The 15977-nt window shown below is 40.6% G+C and overlaps 1 protein-coding gene across 1 annotated transcript; it reads right to left on the bottom strand.

Moving 5' to 3' along the window:
• Positions 1 to 10967: 10967 nt before the first annotated feature.
• LOC309967570 (uncharacterized protein C6orf52) lies at positions 10968 to 14680 on the bottom strand (the record flags this gene model as incomplete). The annotated part of the gene is made up of 4 exons (XM_082848330.1): positions 14548 to 14680; positions 14138 to 14318; positions 11749 to 11794; positions 10968 to 11125 (listed from the first exon to the last, which is right to left on the bottom strand). Exons 1-4 carry the CDS (start codon positions 14616 to 14618, stop codon positions 10968 to 10970), a joined length of 456 nt encoding a protein of 151 aa, XP_082704456.1. The 5' UTR covers positions 14619 to 14680.
• Between the last annotated feature and the right edge of the window lie 1297 nt (positions 14681 to 15977).

Genomic DNA, 15977 nt, shown 5'->3' with positions numbered 1-15977 from the left:
CTACAAAAACAATAAAAATATATGTTCATAAGAATAGAAAGAATGCATAAATCCAACCATGCTTCAATAAAAAAATTTTAACATATGATAAAATCAAGTTCATAGGTTAAAAAAAATAGAATACAGAAGAATATAGAATAAAAAGTGAATTCCTTTCTCCAGGAGTAATCACTTGATTGGTATATATTCTTAAGTGTCTTTTCAGTGCGGTGATACCCTGTGGCAGTGCTGTCCAAAAGAATTTCTGCAATGATGAAAATGTTCTGTATCTACACCGTCCAAGATAGTAACCACTCAATTTAGCCACTGGGCACTTGAAATGTGGCCAGTGTGACTGAGGAAATGTTACTTATTTTTAGCCACATGTGACTAGTGGTTATTGGACTACACAGTTCTATAGTTCTACATCAGTTATATACACGTGCTTGTGTATACGATGGAAATATACACAAAGACACATGTACTGGCTTTTTTTAAATGAGTTGATTATAGAGATGTATAATAGAAATTATATCTTTTTGCAACTTGCTTTTGTGGGCCCTTCAAAAATAAACTTTTAGAATAGTCTTAATTTTACAGAAAAATTACAGATAATACCGAGTTCCCATGTAACATAATCAATATATAACATTAGTATAATACATTTGTCACAATGAGCCAATATTGATACATTATCACTATTACCTAATATTCATACTTTATGTAGATTTCCTTAATTTTTACCTAATATCCTTTTTTCGTTCCAGGATCTTATCCAAGTGCCACATTGGGTTTAGGTATGTTTCTACAGTCTCCTCTGGGCTGTGACTGTTCCTCAGGCTTTTCTTGTTTTGATGACCTTGACAGTCTTGAAGGGTGCTGGTTGGAGGTTTTGCAAAATGCCCCCCACCCATTGGTTTTGGCTGGTGTTTTTCTCATGGTTAGATTGAATTTGGGGGTTTGGAGGAGGAAGACCACAGAGGTAAAGTACCACTTTCATCACATGATATGAAGGGTACACACTATCGACTTAGCTTTCGTCACCCGGCTTAAGTAGTGTTTGTCAGGATTCTCCGCCGTAAAGTGAGGTTTTTCCCTTTTTCCATACAACACTCTTTGGGAGGAAGTTCTTCCGAGCCCATACATAAAGAATGGGGAGTTGGGCTTCCCTGGTGGCGCAGTGGTTGAGAGTCCGCCTGCCGATGCAGGGGACACGGGTTCGTGCCCCGGTCCGGGAGGATCCCACATGCCGCGGAGCGGCTGGGCCCGTGAACCATGGCCGCTGGGCCTGCGCGTCCGGAGCCTGTGCTCCGCAGCGGGAGAGGCCACAACAGTGAGAGGCCCGCGACTGCAAAAAAAAAAAAAAAAAAAAAATCGAAAAATAGGGACTTCCCTGGTGGCGCAGTGGTTAAGAATCCTCCTGGCAATGCAGGGGACACGGGTTTGGCCCTGGTCCAGGAAGATCCCACATGCCGTGGAGCAATGAAGCCCGTACATCACAGCTACTGAGCCTGTGCTCTACAGCCCGCGAGCCACAACTACTGAAGCCTGTGAGCCACAACTACTGAGCCCGTGTGCCACAACTACTGAAGCCTCTGCGCCTAGAGCCTGTGCTCTGCAACAAGAGAAGCCACCGCAATGAGAAGCCCGTGCACCGCAACGAAGAGCAGCTCCCACTCGCTGCAACTAGAGAAAGCCTGCACACAGCAACGAAGACCCAACGCAGCCAATAAATAAATAAATAAAATTTTAAAATAAATAAATAAAATAAAAATAGAATTGCCATAAGATCCAGCAACCCCACTCCTGGGCATATATCCAGAAAAGATGAAAACTCTAATTTGAAAAGGTACATGCACCCCAATGTTCATAGTAGCACTATTTACAATAACCAAGACATGGAAGCAACCTAAATGCCCATCAACAGATGAAAGAATAAAAAAGATGTGGTATATGTATACGATGGAATATTACTCAACAATTAAAAAGAACAAAATATTCCCATTTGCAGCAACATGAATGAATCTTGAGATTATCATACTAAGTCCAACAGAGAAAGACAAATATATCACTTATCTGTGGAATCTAAAAATTAATACAACTGAGTTTATTTACAAAACAGAAACAGACTCACAGACATAGAAAACAAATTTATGGTTACCAGAGGGGAAGGAGGGGGAGAGGGATAAATTAGGAGGGATTAACAAATACATAACAATATATATAAAATAGATAAACAACGAGATTTTCTGTATAGCACAGGGAACTATATCCGATACCTTGTAATAAACAATAAAGGAAAAGAATCTGAAAAAATAAAAAATTCCTTAAAATAAGTAACAGTTTTACCTTTTCCTTCTTTTTCTTGTCTTCTGACACGCAGAAATTTGCAATACAATTTTAAATGGTAGCAGTGATAGCAGCTGTCCTTGAGTTGTTCCCAACATTAAAGGGCATGTTTAACTCTGGTACATGATGTTGGAGGTTTGAAGTAGATTTCTGGTAGATATCCTTTATTGAGTTAAGAATCAGAATCCCAGAAAATAAGTATAAATAAAAATATATTATGATTCTAATGTTTTTTAAAACCCCAGTTGCTATCTCTTTTTTGTTACTTAATGGAATTATGAGTGACTTTGGTTTAAAATTTTTTTTTCTTTGCACATATTACTTCAAAAGGTAAGAGGGAAAGGTCACCACTGTTAATCTTTTTACACAGTAAGAGTTTAGGATAGCAGGAACTTCCCTGGTGGCCCAGTGGTTAAAACTCCGTGCTCTCAATGCAGGGGGCCTGGGTTTGATCCCTGGTCAGGGAACTAGATCCCACACGCCGTAACTAAATATCCCACATGAGTAACGAAGGTCCCTCGTGCCACAACTAAGACCCGGCGCAGCCAAATAAATAATAATTTAAAAAAAGAATTTAGGATAGCAGTCTATGCATAGCAGTCTATGCCAAGTGGGAAACGGGAAAAGAGATTCCCTTGAACAGACTAAGCAAATAACTGGAGTTTGGGAAGACTAATGCCAGAACTAGAAGTTTCCTGTTGTGACTACTCCCTCTTCTGGTCAGGATGGCTAAGGGCTTAAGAGATCAAGCCAATGGAAAGACACTGGAGGTCAACCTCCCAGGGCCAAGTTCTGACCTTGGAAAGCAGACTAACAGTGATATCTCTGAAAGGAGGTGGGTAAGAGGGGACTCTGACCATGCGCACTTTTCCACGAGGAACGCCTACAAGCTCTGAAAGTGGTGAGCTTCCGTGGTGGCTGTCGGGAAGATTAATTTTGGTGAGTCCTTGGGAGCCAGCCCAGGAAGCCTGACCTCCCTCTTGGGAAGAATACTGGGGGCTGAATGGTCCCAAACAAAAGGGTTCTTAGGAAAAGAAGGCAAAATTCAGAAACCATTGGCCAGCATCATGTGTCAAACTGTAAAAGTGAATCTCAGGCGTGTGATCAAGAGCTGAGGCTGTTAGGAGAAATGCTTGAAAAAGTTAGTGCAAGGTGAAAGTGAATTATTTATGAACTTCAAGCCATTTATTTCTATTAATGTGAATTAATTATTAGTGAGCTTCAGGGCATCAGCTGTACACAAGGCAACAATGGAAGGTTTTCGATGGCTTTCTAAAAGGTTTTATTTAAAAATAACTTTAGACTGCAGAGAAAAGTTACAAAAATGGTACAGAGAATCCTCGTAGACCTTTCACCCAACTTCTAATGTTAACATCTTACAAAACCAAAGTTCAATGATCAAAACCAGTTTGGTTTGGTTTTTAATTCTATGCTGGCTGTGTGTTGAGAGTCAGAGCCAGGTGACTTTCACCTTTGCACAGGACAGACCAGATGGGTAAGGTGAGTCCCAGTAACGTGTAGTGCCATCACATTAAACCAAATGACCGCAAGGGACTGGTCTCAAATGATATTTACAGATGAAAATTGCACTATGAAAAGGAAAATTCTGTACATTCTCTATTCTAGACTATGGGAATGAGATAAAAGAAAAGGATGGGGGAGGAGAGAAAATCCATAGTCACATCACTAAGAAAATGGTGGGGAAGGAAGCAGGGGTAGAGCAGTTAAAATGTGTCCTGCGTCTTACAGATCACTGGTTGGGAAACTCTAGATTTCATTTTCTTAGGATTTTACTAAATAGGTGTAATGGGTCGTGAAGAGCAAGGAGGAAAGGCGCTGATTACTGCCAGGTCCGCACATTGAAACTCTGGTGCTTAACACCTTTTGTGATCCCCTGCCACATACCTGTGAGCAGGTGAGGCATGATAACTCCATGATTAGCATTCCATGGTGGCTTTCACAGAGGACTCAGCAGGAAGTACCCGAATTAGACTTTCCAATTGCATGGCTGTGTATCAGAGATGACCCAGTGGAAGAATGATGGTTTAAAAAATAACCACGGTAATAACATGAAATTCTTTGGGGATAACAACGACAAAAAACAACAGAGTGGGTTAAATACATGACAGGCTGGTAGAGAAATCTTTGAAAATCTAGGAAATTTACTAAAACACTGATGTTGTAGTCATTACCATACATGGAAATTTTCCTACCTGGATATGTGATCAAGAAAGTTTTCTAAGGGATGGTGGGAATCTGGGCAAATGCCATTTGAAAAACTTCCACAGTATAAAATGGGGGTAAAGAAATATTGTTGTGTTTTCATAGGATTTTTTTGAGCAGAAAGCTTCCACTCATTCCTCTCTATATTTAACAAATGCGCTGTGCCAGTTTCAGGTTCTGGGTATACAGCCGTGTATTAAGACTGACAGATCCTTTATATCGTAGTTGAAGGGATAGAAAAATTACAAAAATATATCAACAAACAAGATAATTTTAGATAGTGATTAAGTGTCACTGTGAAGAAAATAAAACAGGGTGAAGTGACAGAGGTCAACAGATGTGGAGAGAGTGGGTTTCTCCTAGATTAGGCTGTTAGGCAAGACCTTGCCATAGAGGGAAGATTTTGAGACTACAGTTTTGCTCTCTGCAATTGATCACAAAGACTGTAGTTGGACTTTGAGACTTGCCTTTACCAATGTATTTCTTGGCTTTGTTGAAAATCCAGCGAGTCAAGAGATCCTTGAAGAAAAAGTTGGTTCCCGTGCTTGGGCAGGGAAAGTGTAAGTCTGCAACATAGTGTAGCACCAGAAATTAGGGTAGTACTCAGAGAATAATGAGAACATATCAAAAGGCACAGAAGTCACCTTGAAGAGGCTCCTGCTGGCTAATCTGGGACACTTTGAGCATCCAAATAAATATGATAGTAATAGGTTGTAATTCAATAACTGAGTCCATAAATCCATACATGCATATATACATACATATGTACACACCTAAATGGAGGAGAAGGGAAAGCTCTTACAGTAAAAGACCAACTAATAAATACAGAAGGAATAATGGAGTTAGGAAATCATGAATGGTTGCTGTAACTAATGGGTGAAAGTTTGACAAGGAGCAGAATACTTACATAGTTGCAAAATATCTCCCCATAGATTACTTATTAATTTTAAGCATTCAATTGTAACTTTACAGTGAAAAAAAACGCCTAAGCACATCATCTAATCAAGTGATCAACGTTATATCACTGGGAATTCCCTGGTGGTCCAGTGGTTAGGACTCTGCCCTTCCATTGCAGGGGACATGGGTTTGATCCCTGGTCAGGGAACTAAGATCCTGCCAGTGGTGCTGCACAGCCGGGGTGAGGGGGGGAAGTTACATTGGGATATAAGTTACATAAAAAGTTACATAACACTGGGACAGATTGACTCACAGTCAATCTGATAGAAAGCGCTGAGGACATAACATCACTTTAGTGGTGTCCCTAAACTGAATAAACTGAATTTGTAGTCATGAGAAAACATCAAACAAACCCAAATTGATCAACATTGTAGAAAATAACTAGCATGGTCCTAGATTAAAGGAGATTACTGAGAAATGAAAATCAATGCAACACATGATCCTGGATTAGATCCTAAACTGGAGGTATAAAGGAAAGCTATAAAGGACATTATTGGGAAAATAGAAAAAAAATAGTATACAGATTATGAATTAGAGAATACTATTGTGTCAATTTTAAATGTCCTGATTATACAAAAAAATTCTTTTTACTTAGGAAGTACCAAGGTGTTTAGAGTGTGAAGTAGCATGACGTCTCCAACATACTCTCAAATGATTCAAAATATGTACACGACACGTACACACAGAATAGGAAAGCAAATGGAACATATACAAACAATTGGTGGAGCTTGTACTATTACTTCAGCTTTTCTGTAAGTATGAAAATATATTAACATGAAGAGTTACCAAAAAGCCAACCAACTAGCAAAACAAAAACACCCAAAACCTCACTTGCTTAAGCTTCATCTTGGTGATATGACTGAAGTCCTCATTTCTGAAGGAACTCTGACCTTCATGGCACAGCTGTGTATAAGGTGGAACTGAGCTCCTATTAACTTGTACCCCTGGACATGGTGGTACCACAAGCCAAGTTCCAAGCATAATCCTCTCTGCCCTTTGAGTACAGCAGAAACCTTATTTATCCTTCATAATCAACACTTATCAATCTAGTCAAAACCATGATCTTTCTAGGATCAGCTTGTAAATTTCTTTTTTTTAATATATGCCTCTCTTTTTTAATAAAGTCTTAATCATTGGTAACTTTATTTTTAATTAATTAATTAATTAATTGTTTTTGGCTGCATTGGGTCTTCAGTGCTGTGCGCGGGCTTTCTCTAGTTACAGTGAGCGGGGGCTACTCTTCATTGTGGTGCGTGGGCTTCTCATTGCAGTGGCTTCTCTTGTTGCGGAGCATGGGCTCTAGGCGCATGGGCTTCAGTAGCTGTGGCACGCAGGCTCAGTAGTTGTGGCGCACGGGCTTAGTTGCTCCGTGGCATGTGGGATCTTCCCAGACCAGGGCTCAAACTCATGTCCCCTGCATTGGCAGGCAGATTCTTAACCACTGAGCCACCAGGGAAGTCCCTCAGCTTGTAAATTTCTGATAAGAATCCGCTGTGATTCTTTGGAAGACATCAATAAAGTGCTTAGTAATCTCCTTTCATGGATGATATGCAAAAGCCACAAGGAGAATGAGAACTAGAAACTCTAACTTGATGAAACTAGAAGAAATTGAAACTCTAAACCACAAAGTATGCAGAAGGGCTTCCAAAGCAGCAAAGATGGAATACTGTTGCATGTGAGAGGAAGCAGACAGGAGATGTGTATTTCTACAAATCTCCAAAAAAAACAGCAAAGAAGATTTCTCCAAGGTGAGGGGACATTCTCAGAGGTATAAACGCAAAAAGCCTTCTCTTTTTTACACTAATGAGTCCAAGGTGCCTAGACAGGCAATAAGAATGTCTATGAACCTGGTTTGGTTCCAAAGAGACAAAGGAGATGAGGCTAAATGAGAAAACTCACAGATAAGCTGAAATTATAACTACGTACCAAAAAACCTGCAAACACATTATTCTTTTTTTTTAATCTTTATTGGAGTATAATTGCTTTACAATGTTGTGTTAGTTTCTGCTGTACAACAAAGTGAATCAGCTATAAGTGTACGTATATCCCCATATCCTCTCCCTCTTGAGCCTCCCTCCCACCCTCCCTATCCCACCCCTCTAGGTGGTCACAAAGCATCAGCTGATCTCCCTGAGCTATGCGGCTGCTTCCCACTAGCCATCCATTTTACATTTGGTAGTGTATATATGTCAGTACTACTCTCTCACTTCGTCCCAGCTTCCCCTTCCCCCACTGAGTCCTCAAGTCTGTTTTCTATCTCTGCATCTTTATTCCTGCCCTGCCACTAGGTTCATCAGTACCGGTTTTTTTAAGATTCCATATGTGTGCATTAGCATATGGTATTTTTCTCTCTCTGACTTATTTCACTCGGTATGAGAGACTCCAGGTCCATCCACCTCATTACAAATAACTCAGTTTCGTTCCTTTTTATGGCTGAGTAATATTCCATTGTATATATGTGCCACATCTTCTTTATCCATTCATCTGTCAATGGACATTTAGGTTGCTTCCATGTCCTGGCTATTGTAAATAGTGCTACAGTGAACATTGTGGTACATGTACCTTTGTGAATTATGGTTTTCTCAGGGTATATGCCCAGTAGTGGGATTGCTGGGTCATGTGGTAGTTCCATTTTTAGTCACATTATTCTTTTTATTTTTAAATTTTTTTGCAGACACATTATTCTTAATGGTGGAATCTCAGAAGGATTTCCTTTAAAGTCTGTAATACGGATGTCCACTACCAATCCTATATTCAACATTTTCAGTGAAATTGTAGTCACCTGAATAAGGTAAGAAAAAGAAAAAACTTGTGTAAGAATTGGAAAAGAAATTAATTTGCCATTATTTTCAGACAGTGTGATTGTCTAGAAGGTAGATAAGCTAAGAGCCTATAGGAAAGCTACTAGAATTAGTAAATAAAATCAGCTGGTTGCTGAATATAAGATCATTATATATAAGTGAATGGTGTTTATATATACCATCAAAGAATATTTCAAGCAATAATAAAAACCCATAAATTACTAAGGGTAAATCTAACAAAAGATGTACAGACTTTAACATATAAATTTATAAATTTTATAAAAGACTTAAAAATGGACTGCTATAACAACTGCTGGGCCTGCGTGCCACAACTACTGAAGCCTGCACGCCTAGAGCCCACGCTCTAAAACAAGAGAAGCCACCACAATGAGAAGCCTGTGCACTGCAACGAAGAGTAGCCCCTGCTTGCTGCAACTAAGAAAGCCCGCATGCAGCAACGAAGACCTAATGCAGCCAAAAATAAATAAATAAATTTACTTTTAAAAAGAAATAATTATTTTATAAAATGGAGTGCTATACTATTTTCATGGATTGAAAGATTCAATATTTTAATTGAATTAAATAATTGTCTCCCAATTAATTTATAAATTTCATGCAGTTCCAATAAAAATCACTGCAGAATTCTTTTTTTTTGAAATTTCCACATTCATTTTATAATCTATATTTAGTCTTTCAAGTTAGAATGTCCAAAGGTTACATAATAAGAGAAAAAGTTAATATAATTGTATCATTCAAGAAATAAATTTGAAGTAGCCATCTACTACAGAGACCATCTCAGAAACTTACATACACACAGTGTACCTCGCACTGACAGGTTTACTGTAGTGGCCTTGTTGCTAAACTATGGGTACACATTTGTTAAGGACAAAAAATTCTTAGAGGTGAATAATAGCAAATAGTGATATGGTCATAAACAACTTCAGACAAACTATAGAGGTTTTCACTGCAGAATTCTTAACAGAATTTTACAAGCTGATCCTAGTACTAATTTGCAAGTTTAAGGACCCAAAACTGCATGTCTCTATAGTTTTACTTCAGTTTTCTTTCAGTTATTAACTGTTTTCTTAGGTGGTGGTGCTTCTCTTTATTGAATTGGGGGGTTCTCTTTCATGTTTCAGTTTTCTTCAATCGTTTTTGATATTTATTGGTGTGTCCCAGCCATTTACACCAAGAACCAGCAACCGTTTTCTACGAAAGGCCTGAAAATAAATATTTTAGGCTTTGCCGGCCACATACGGACTCTGCCATATATTCTTTGTTTTTGTGGGGTTTTTTTGTTTTTGTTTTTAACACTTTAAATGTAGAAATGTAAAACCCATAGTCAGCCTGCAGGAAATACAAAGTAGGTCACAGATTAATTGGCTACCCTTGCTCTGAGTCTACACTCCTTCCTGTTGCTTCATGAAAGTGGAGGATGAGAGATAGGACTGACTTATCAGATTTCTCAGGATTCAGTTTTCCAACCACTGTCCAAGGTTGGTCCACGGAGAATGCCACTGTGTGACAAAGTCTCACTGGTGCTTGGCAAAATGAGAAGAAAGGAAGAGCAAGTTTTTCATAAAGCTTGATTTCTAAAATTTAAAGAACCGGTCTTTCTTTTGTTTTTTTTTTGTTGTTGTTTTTTTGCGGTACGCGGGCCTCTCACTGTTGTGGCCTCTCCCGTTGCGGAGCACAGGCTCCGGACGCGCAGGCTCAGTGGCCATGGCTCACGGGCCCAGCCGCTCCGCGGCACGTGGGATCTTCCCGGACCAGGGCACGAACCTGCGTCCCCTGCATCGGCAGACGGACTCTCAACCACTGCGCCACCAGGGAAGCCCAAGAACCCACACTTTATAAGAGACACAGTCAACATATGCATTGAAGTTTCAGAACTGGTGTTTATGGGAGTCCAATTCCTCTATCTTAGAAGGCTGATCATCTGTTTTGATCAAGCACACTTTTTCCATGCTGAGGATTCAGCTGTGACAAGTGAGTTTCCACTGACTTCTGCTGTCTAGTTCTCTCATAAGAGAGCCTGAGGGTCAGGAAAAGGAAATCAAACATCTAGTTCTAATCTACATTTTTCTATACTAGATGCAGGCGAGAAACCTTGTATTGTCTGTGAGCAGAGGAAAGCAGCAAATTATATCAGAGTAGCTAATGCCACCATCAGTTCAGGTTAGGCCCATCTCGTATTAAACCTATTATCTCTTTTTTTTTTAATTGATTTACAATGTTGTGTTAGGAAACCTATTTTCAAATGTCTTAACAGCGCAGCCTGTTCTACCATGATAGTTCTGCGACCTCTTCTGGCACTTACATAATATAACATACTTGGGGCCTCCCTGGTAGTCCAGTGGTTAAGACTCTGTGCTTCCAATGCAGGGGGCGTGGGTTCGATCCCTGTTTGGGGAACTAAGATCCCACATGCTTCGTGGCACAGCCCAAAAATGAAAAAACAAACAAACAAAACCATAATGTAACCACACTTCTGGAAATGAATGTGCTGGTAAAATTTATTTACATTATGTTCTCTCATCTCTATCACATCTAAGCCTTGGAAATCTGTATTTGCATACAGAATCCAATACATTCCTGGGAGAATTTTTTTTTTAACAAAAACAAAACAAGATACAATCAATGTGATAGTTGGGTAGCTCAATGAACATCTTGCTTTTGGGGGGTCTCATCTGGGATTTCAGAGTGAACTGTATCCAGAGGCTGCCAGTGGCAATTCATGAGAGAGTCATAGAGTTCTTCACTTTCCACCATAAATTCTTTGTTTAACTCCTCAATATTCAAATGAAGATTTGGATCTGCAGAAGCCAAGAACACATACGAAAAAAAAAATACGGTTTTACAGGACACATAGTAGAAATGGCTTAAAATTAGAGCTTTTAAAAACACATTAGCAGGAAATATTGCAGACATTTAATGTTAAATTTTTTTAACTGTGTGTTTACTTTCAATAAGACCTAAAAATAGAAATTGAAGCTAAAAAAGTAGTGCTACCAGACTCAATGAGCGTCTAGATGGTGGAAAAGATGGAGAAAATGGATGGAATTGAGAGATAACGCCCGTGGAGATGAACGGACAGGACTTGGAAATGCATTAAACTTGGAGCAGAAGAGAAAGGAAGGGTCGAGGATGAGTCTTGAGTTTCTAGCATGAGGACTTGGGCAGATACAATGCCAAAGAGTGAACCAGAACTAAATCCCTACGACAGGGCTTTGAAAAATAATCATGCTGCTTTATCTGTTTAGTTAACAGATTGTTATAAGTGAATAAATTGTTTATAGCAACTAATTGAGAAACAGAGGGAGACCTACACTAGAATTCTCCAGTAGGATCTTTCAGTTTTGAGCCAGCTGAGTGAATGAGGAACCTGGAAAAGGGGTTAGTTTTGTTTTCAACGAGGGCAACAGAAGTTTTCTGTTACCTTCTAGTGAATCTTCATCTTGGTTTTCAGCCAGAGCTGTGGTTTCCTACAATGAAAATCAGTATTTTAAGAAAAAACTAATTTTACTTAAAGGGTTACTCACTCTCTTGGAAGAATTTAGCTCTCAAAAATAATATACACTAAACTCCCTTTTGATCAACTTTACTTTGAATTTTGATTAAAAGAACCTTTAAATGATATAAGTGCAATGGGTGAACCGCGTCCATAGAAGAAAGTCACAAAGGCGTAGCATCAGACAAAGGCGTCTGGCTTCTCTGAAGTTTTGGGGAACTAACTGACATCCTGGGGCCTGGGCGAGGAACCAGACAGCAGGGACCCTGGCATCAGAGTCCACAGGTACTGTAATAGGTACCCAACTCTCCACCTGGAGCTCTGCCCTTCCTTCCAGGTGACAATCTGCAAAGTCTCCATGAGCACATACCCCTCGTGGCCTTCTAATCACACCCCCCGCCCCGCACCCCATGTCTCAGCTAAGGACCAGGACAGTAGATGCTTAAGGAAGTGCAGAGGCTACAGAAAAGCAAACCAATCAATTATCTTCTTACGTAAGGAATGAAGTAACTTCCAGAAGCACTCCCCAAATAAATCTTGGTTAGTTACTCCAGACTCTGTGGGCTCTCCTGGGACAATGCAAGTTTTTACAACTCCTCTCTGCACGCACCGGCTGGGAACCTGCCTTTGTCAAGGACACACAGCTGATTCCAGGGTCCCTGCTGTCTAGTTCCTCGCCCAGGCCCCAGGAGACGAGTTAGTTCCCCGAAACTTCAGAGAAGCCAGACGCCTTTGTCTGATGCTAATCCTTTGTGACTTTTCTTCTATGGACTCAGTTCACCCATTGCATAATTGGTTAATTTCTGAAGTTGATAATATACTCAAACCTATACCTCTCTATTTAAAGATACAAAGTTAACCACAGGAAGTCAGACCATCTCCCAAAAGAGCACAAAAAAAGAGAGAAGTGAAAGAAGAAAAATACGATAAAACCTCAGGTGGGAGTTCCCTGGTGGTCTAGTGGCTAGGACTAGGCACCTTCACTGCCGAGGGCCTGGGTTCAGTCCTTGGTCCGGGAACTAAGAACCCGCAAGCACCGAGGCACAGCCAGAAAACCCAAAAGAAAACAGGCTTGAAAAATTGGAAATGAAAGTCTGGGCAAAAAAATACCAAGCAAATGCACGTTTTAAAAACTGAAGGCTTAGGTGTTAAAGCCAAGGCTATCACACAAAGTGTTACTGTGCACACAAATTGGGGAAAAAATTTTGTAACACTTTGACTGCAAAGCGCTAATTTCCCTATTATGTAAATATCTCACACAGTCAAGAAAAGGGGGGGACACAAGGAAAAAGGTAGACAAAGGACACCAATGAAATCACAGAGCACAGATACCAATAAACACTTGAAAGTTATTTGCCTCCAATGAAAGACAAATGCCTTCCTCACCTGTCAGACTGGCTAATCACACACAGAACTTCATGGAGAAGCAAGTCATACCATCAATGGAAAGTGTAAGCTCAGGCAGGCTCTTTGGAGAGAAGCTTTTGCTGTTTAAGATGTTAAATGTCATATCCTTTAATCGAGAACGTCCCCTTCTAGAATTTTTCCCTTAGCCAAAAAACACTCAAATTCTTGAAAAGAGGTAAAAGGAAGTTTGTTAAAGCACCGAAAACATTTAAAATGTCAGTCGATAAGTGATGAGCTAAAACCACACCACATCCCAATGGGCAACTTTTAAAGAAAGCTCTCCTGGTGCAACGTAACAGCAACAAGCAAGGAACAAACTACTAAGACTATCCGACACTGTCCATTCTAGCCAAGGCGCCTCGAGCGCCCCAAACAGAAAGTAAGCCCATTCACAGTGACTTAGTGAGAGTAGAAGGGAAAATCTGGAGGCCATACATCCACTTGAACAATGCTTTCTTCTAAGTGGGGACGGAACGGGGAAGAGGGTGGGGTGGTGGAGACTTTCTCTTACTCCAATACCTCTTTTAAAGAAATATGTTACTTTCGTCATCAAAAAATTACAATGTGTTAATGTTTGCTGCTACAGCAAAAAAAAAAAAAAAAGTACCTCTTGTCCAATTTTAAGTGTTTAAGGGTAAAATCTATTGAATGATGCTAAGCTACAATTTAGTAGCAAGAATTCCCGCACAGACTTCACCAACCTATTATTTTTGGAAAACAGTGAGGACTGAAATTGTTTGCAAGTCAAAATGTCTCAGGTCATCACCTTTCCTCTCTGGTACTAAATTAGGGAGCAGAAGCCAGGGCTGTGGGAATTTGAATGAGAGGATCTGGAAGCATGAGGAAAGGAAAAAAGATGTTTCCATACGGGGCACCCAAACCACCCAGTATTAATGCCAGGGAGAGATACCTTGGGTGTAAGCGAAGTTTCAACTGGGTATCCGGAGGTCTCACACACAGAATAAAGGTTGGGTCCATTTCCATCCGTTCCATAGCCACAGCTATAGCCAGAAGGAGGATAATAGCTGTGCTGTTGCTCGTACCAGTTGCCAAAGGGGTAACCCTGGCAGGAATGGAAGTCTGGCTTCACTCTGAGAGCAGAAGGGAAAGGACAGGAATGACATCACCAATCAAGGCAGAATCACTCAAAAACCCAGGACTCCGTCGTCTTTCCCAGACGTTACACGTAAGGATGATTTCCGCTTTCACTGTTTTAAGCACACCTATTTTCGAAGCAACAGTTTGTAAACTGCCAAGTCGTATAAGAAACAGAACACTACCGGTCTCGCTTTTCATTCAGAGTAGGAAAACTCAGCTCACCTTTGCCAGTACCAGTAATAATTATTTTGTTGCGCTATGCCGAAACCTGCAAAACTCTCTTGTTCAGCCATTTATCCAGACCCTTGATAAAACGATCGGAAATCCACACTTTTGACTCCTGCATACACAATTCCAGCTCCTGGTCTAAACCCGCTCAGCCCCACAAATAACTCTTACAGATGCCTCAGGGATAGGAATTACCTGCGGTGTCAATTTCGGCCAGGTACTTAATTCCTTGACTTTCATGTGGGTTAAGGAGTGGGTGGGGTTGGGAAGGAGTGTATTGGGGTCACCTGGGGGAACTCCTGCAAACTTCTGCGGGCTTTGAGCTGCCTGCCCGCTCCAGCGAGTGTCAGGCCCGGGAAAGCCAGACAGAAGGGGGAGGCTGGGGGCGGGGAGGGACCAGAGAGAGAGCGTGAGTTGGGCAACTGTGAAGCGCGCAGAAGTCTCCACCCTACCCCCTACGACAATATGTAAGGGAGTCACTTTTAATCACTAAAGCCTTAAGACAAAGACTACAATTTGATGCTTCCCTCCTCAGTTCCATTATCTGCAAAGAATACCTATCAGAACAAGCATCTAGTGGACTTTTTTTTTTTTTTTGGCTGCGCCCTGCGGCATGTGGTATCTCAGTTCCTCCACGAGGAATTGAACCCATGCCCCCTGCGCTGGAAGCATGGAGTCTTAACCGCTGGACCTCCAGGTAAGTCCCTGGACTTTTTTTTTAAACATCCTCTGCAGGTTGTAATCTTTACCCCAACCAGCTGGTGGGAAGAAGCGGTATATATCACACATCACACACACACACACACACACACACACACACACGCACACACACACACACACACCCCTACCTTAATGCAAGTGCAGGAAAAAATTTTAAAGAAATATTTCTGTGATGCTGTGTGTTTTGTTTTGTTTTTTTAGAGCATGACAAAGCAGTGCTTCCTAAACTTTAGTGCGGGTTCAGATTACCTGAGCATGTTTAAAATGTGGGTTCGGAGTCCATAGATTTGGAGTGAAGCCTCAGATTCTGCCCTTCCAGCCAGCTCGCAGGCACTTTAAGTAGCAAGGCTACACAAAATGTCAACATGTGAGAAGATAACTTTTGAGTCTAAACAAGGACACAGGGTCTGGCCATTTCCTTGTAGCTTGTTGATTCCACTATTCAAATTCTTAATGTAGTCTATATTTACCTGTAATGTGAAAAATAATCATCATGTTGAATTCAAATCATTCAATCATTCACCATCATTTACTGAGCTCCTCCTATATACAAGGTGGGTGCCTGGCATTAGTGATATGGTGGAGCTTATACTCTAGTGAATTTCCCGGTGTTCAAGGGAGATGTTATTGATTAGCAGCTGTGCACACATCGCTAGGGGTCACCCAATATCTGGTTTCCTTTTCTTCCTTAATAACGGAACCCT

The sequence above is a fragment of the Leucopleurus acutus genome, assembly GCF_964270905.1.
Source record: "Leucopleurus acutus genome assembly, chromosome: 10".
Lineage (NCBI taxonomy): Eukaryota > Metazoa > Chordata > Mammalia > Artiodactyla > Delphinidae > Leucopleurus > Leucopleurus acutus.
The sequence above is the reverse complement of the archived record's forward strand: the minus strand, read 5'-3'. Positions and strand labels throughout refer to the sequence as shown.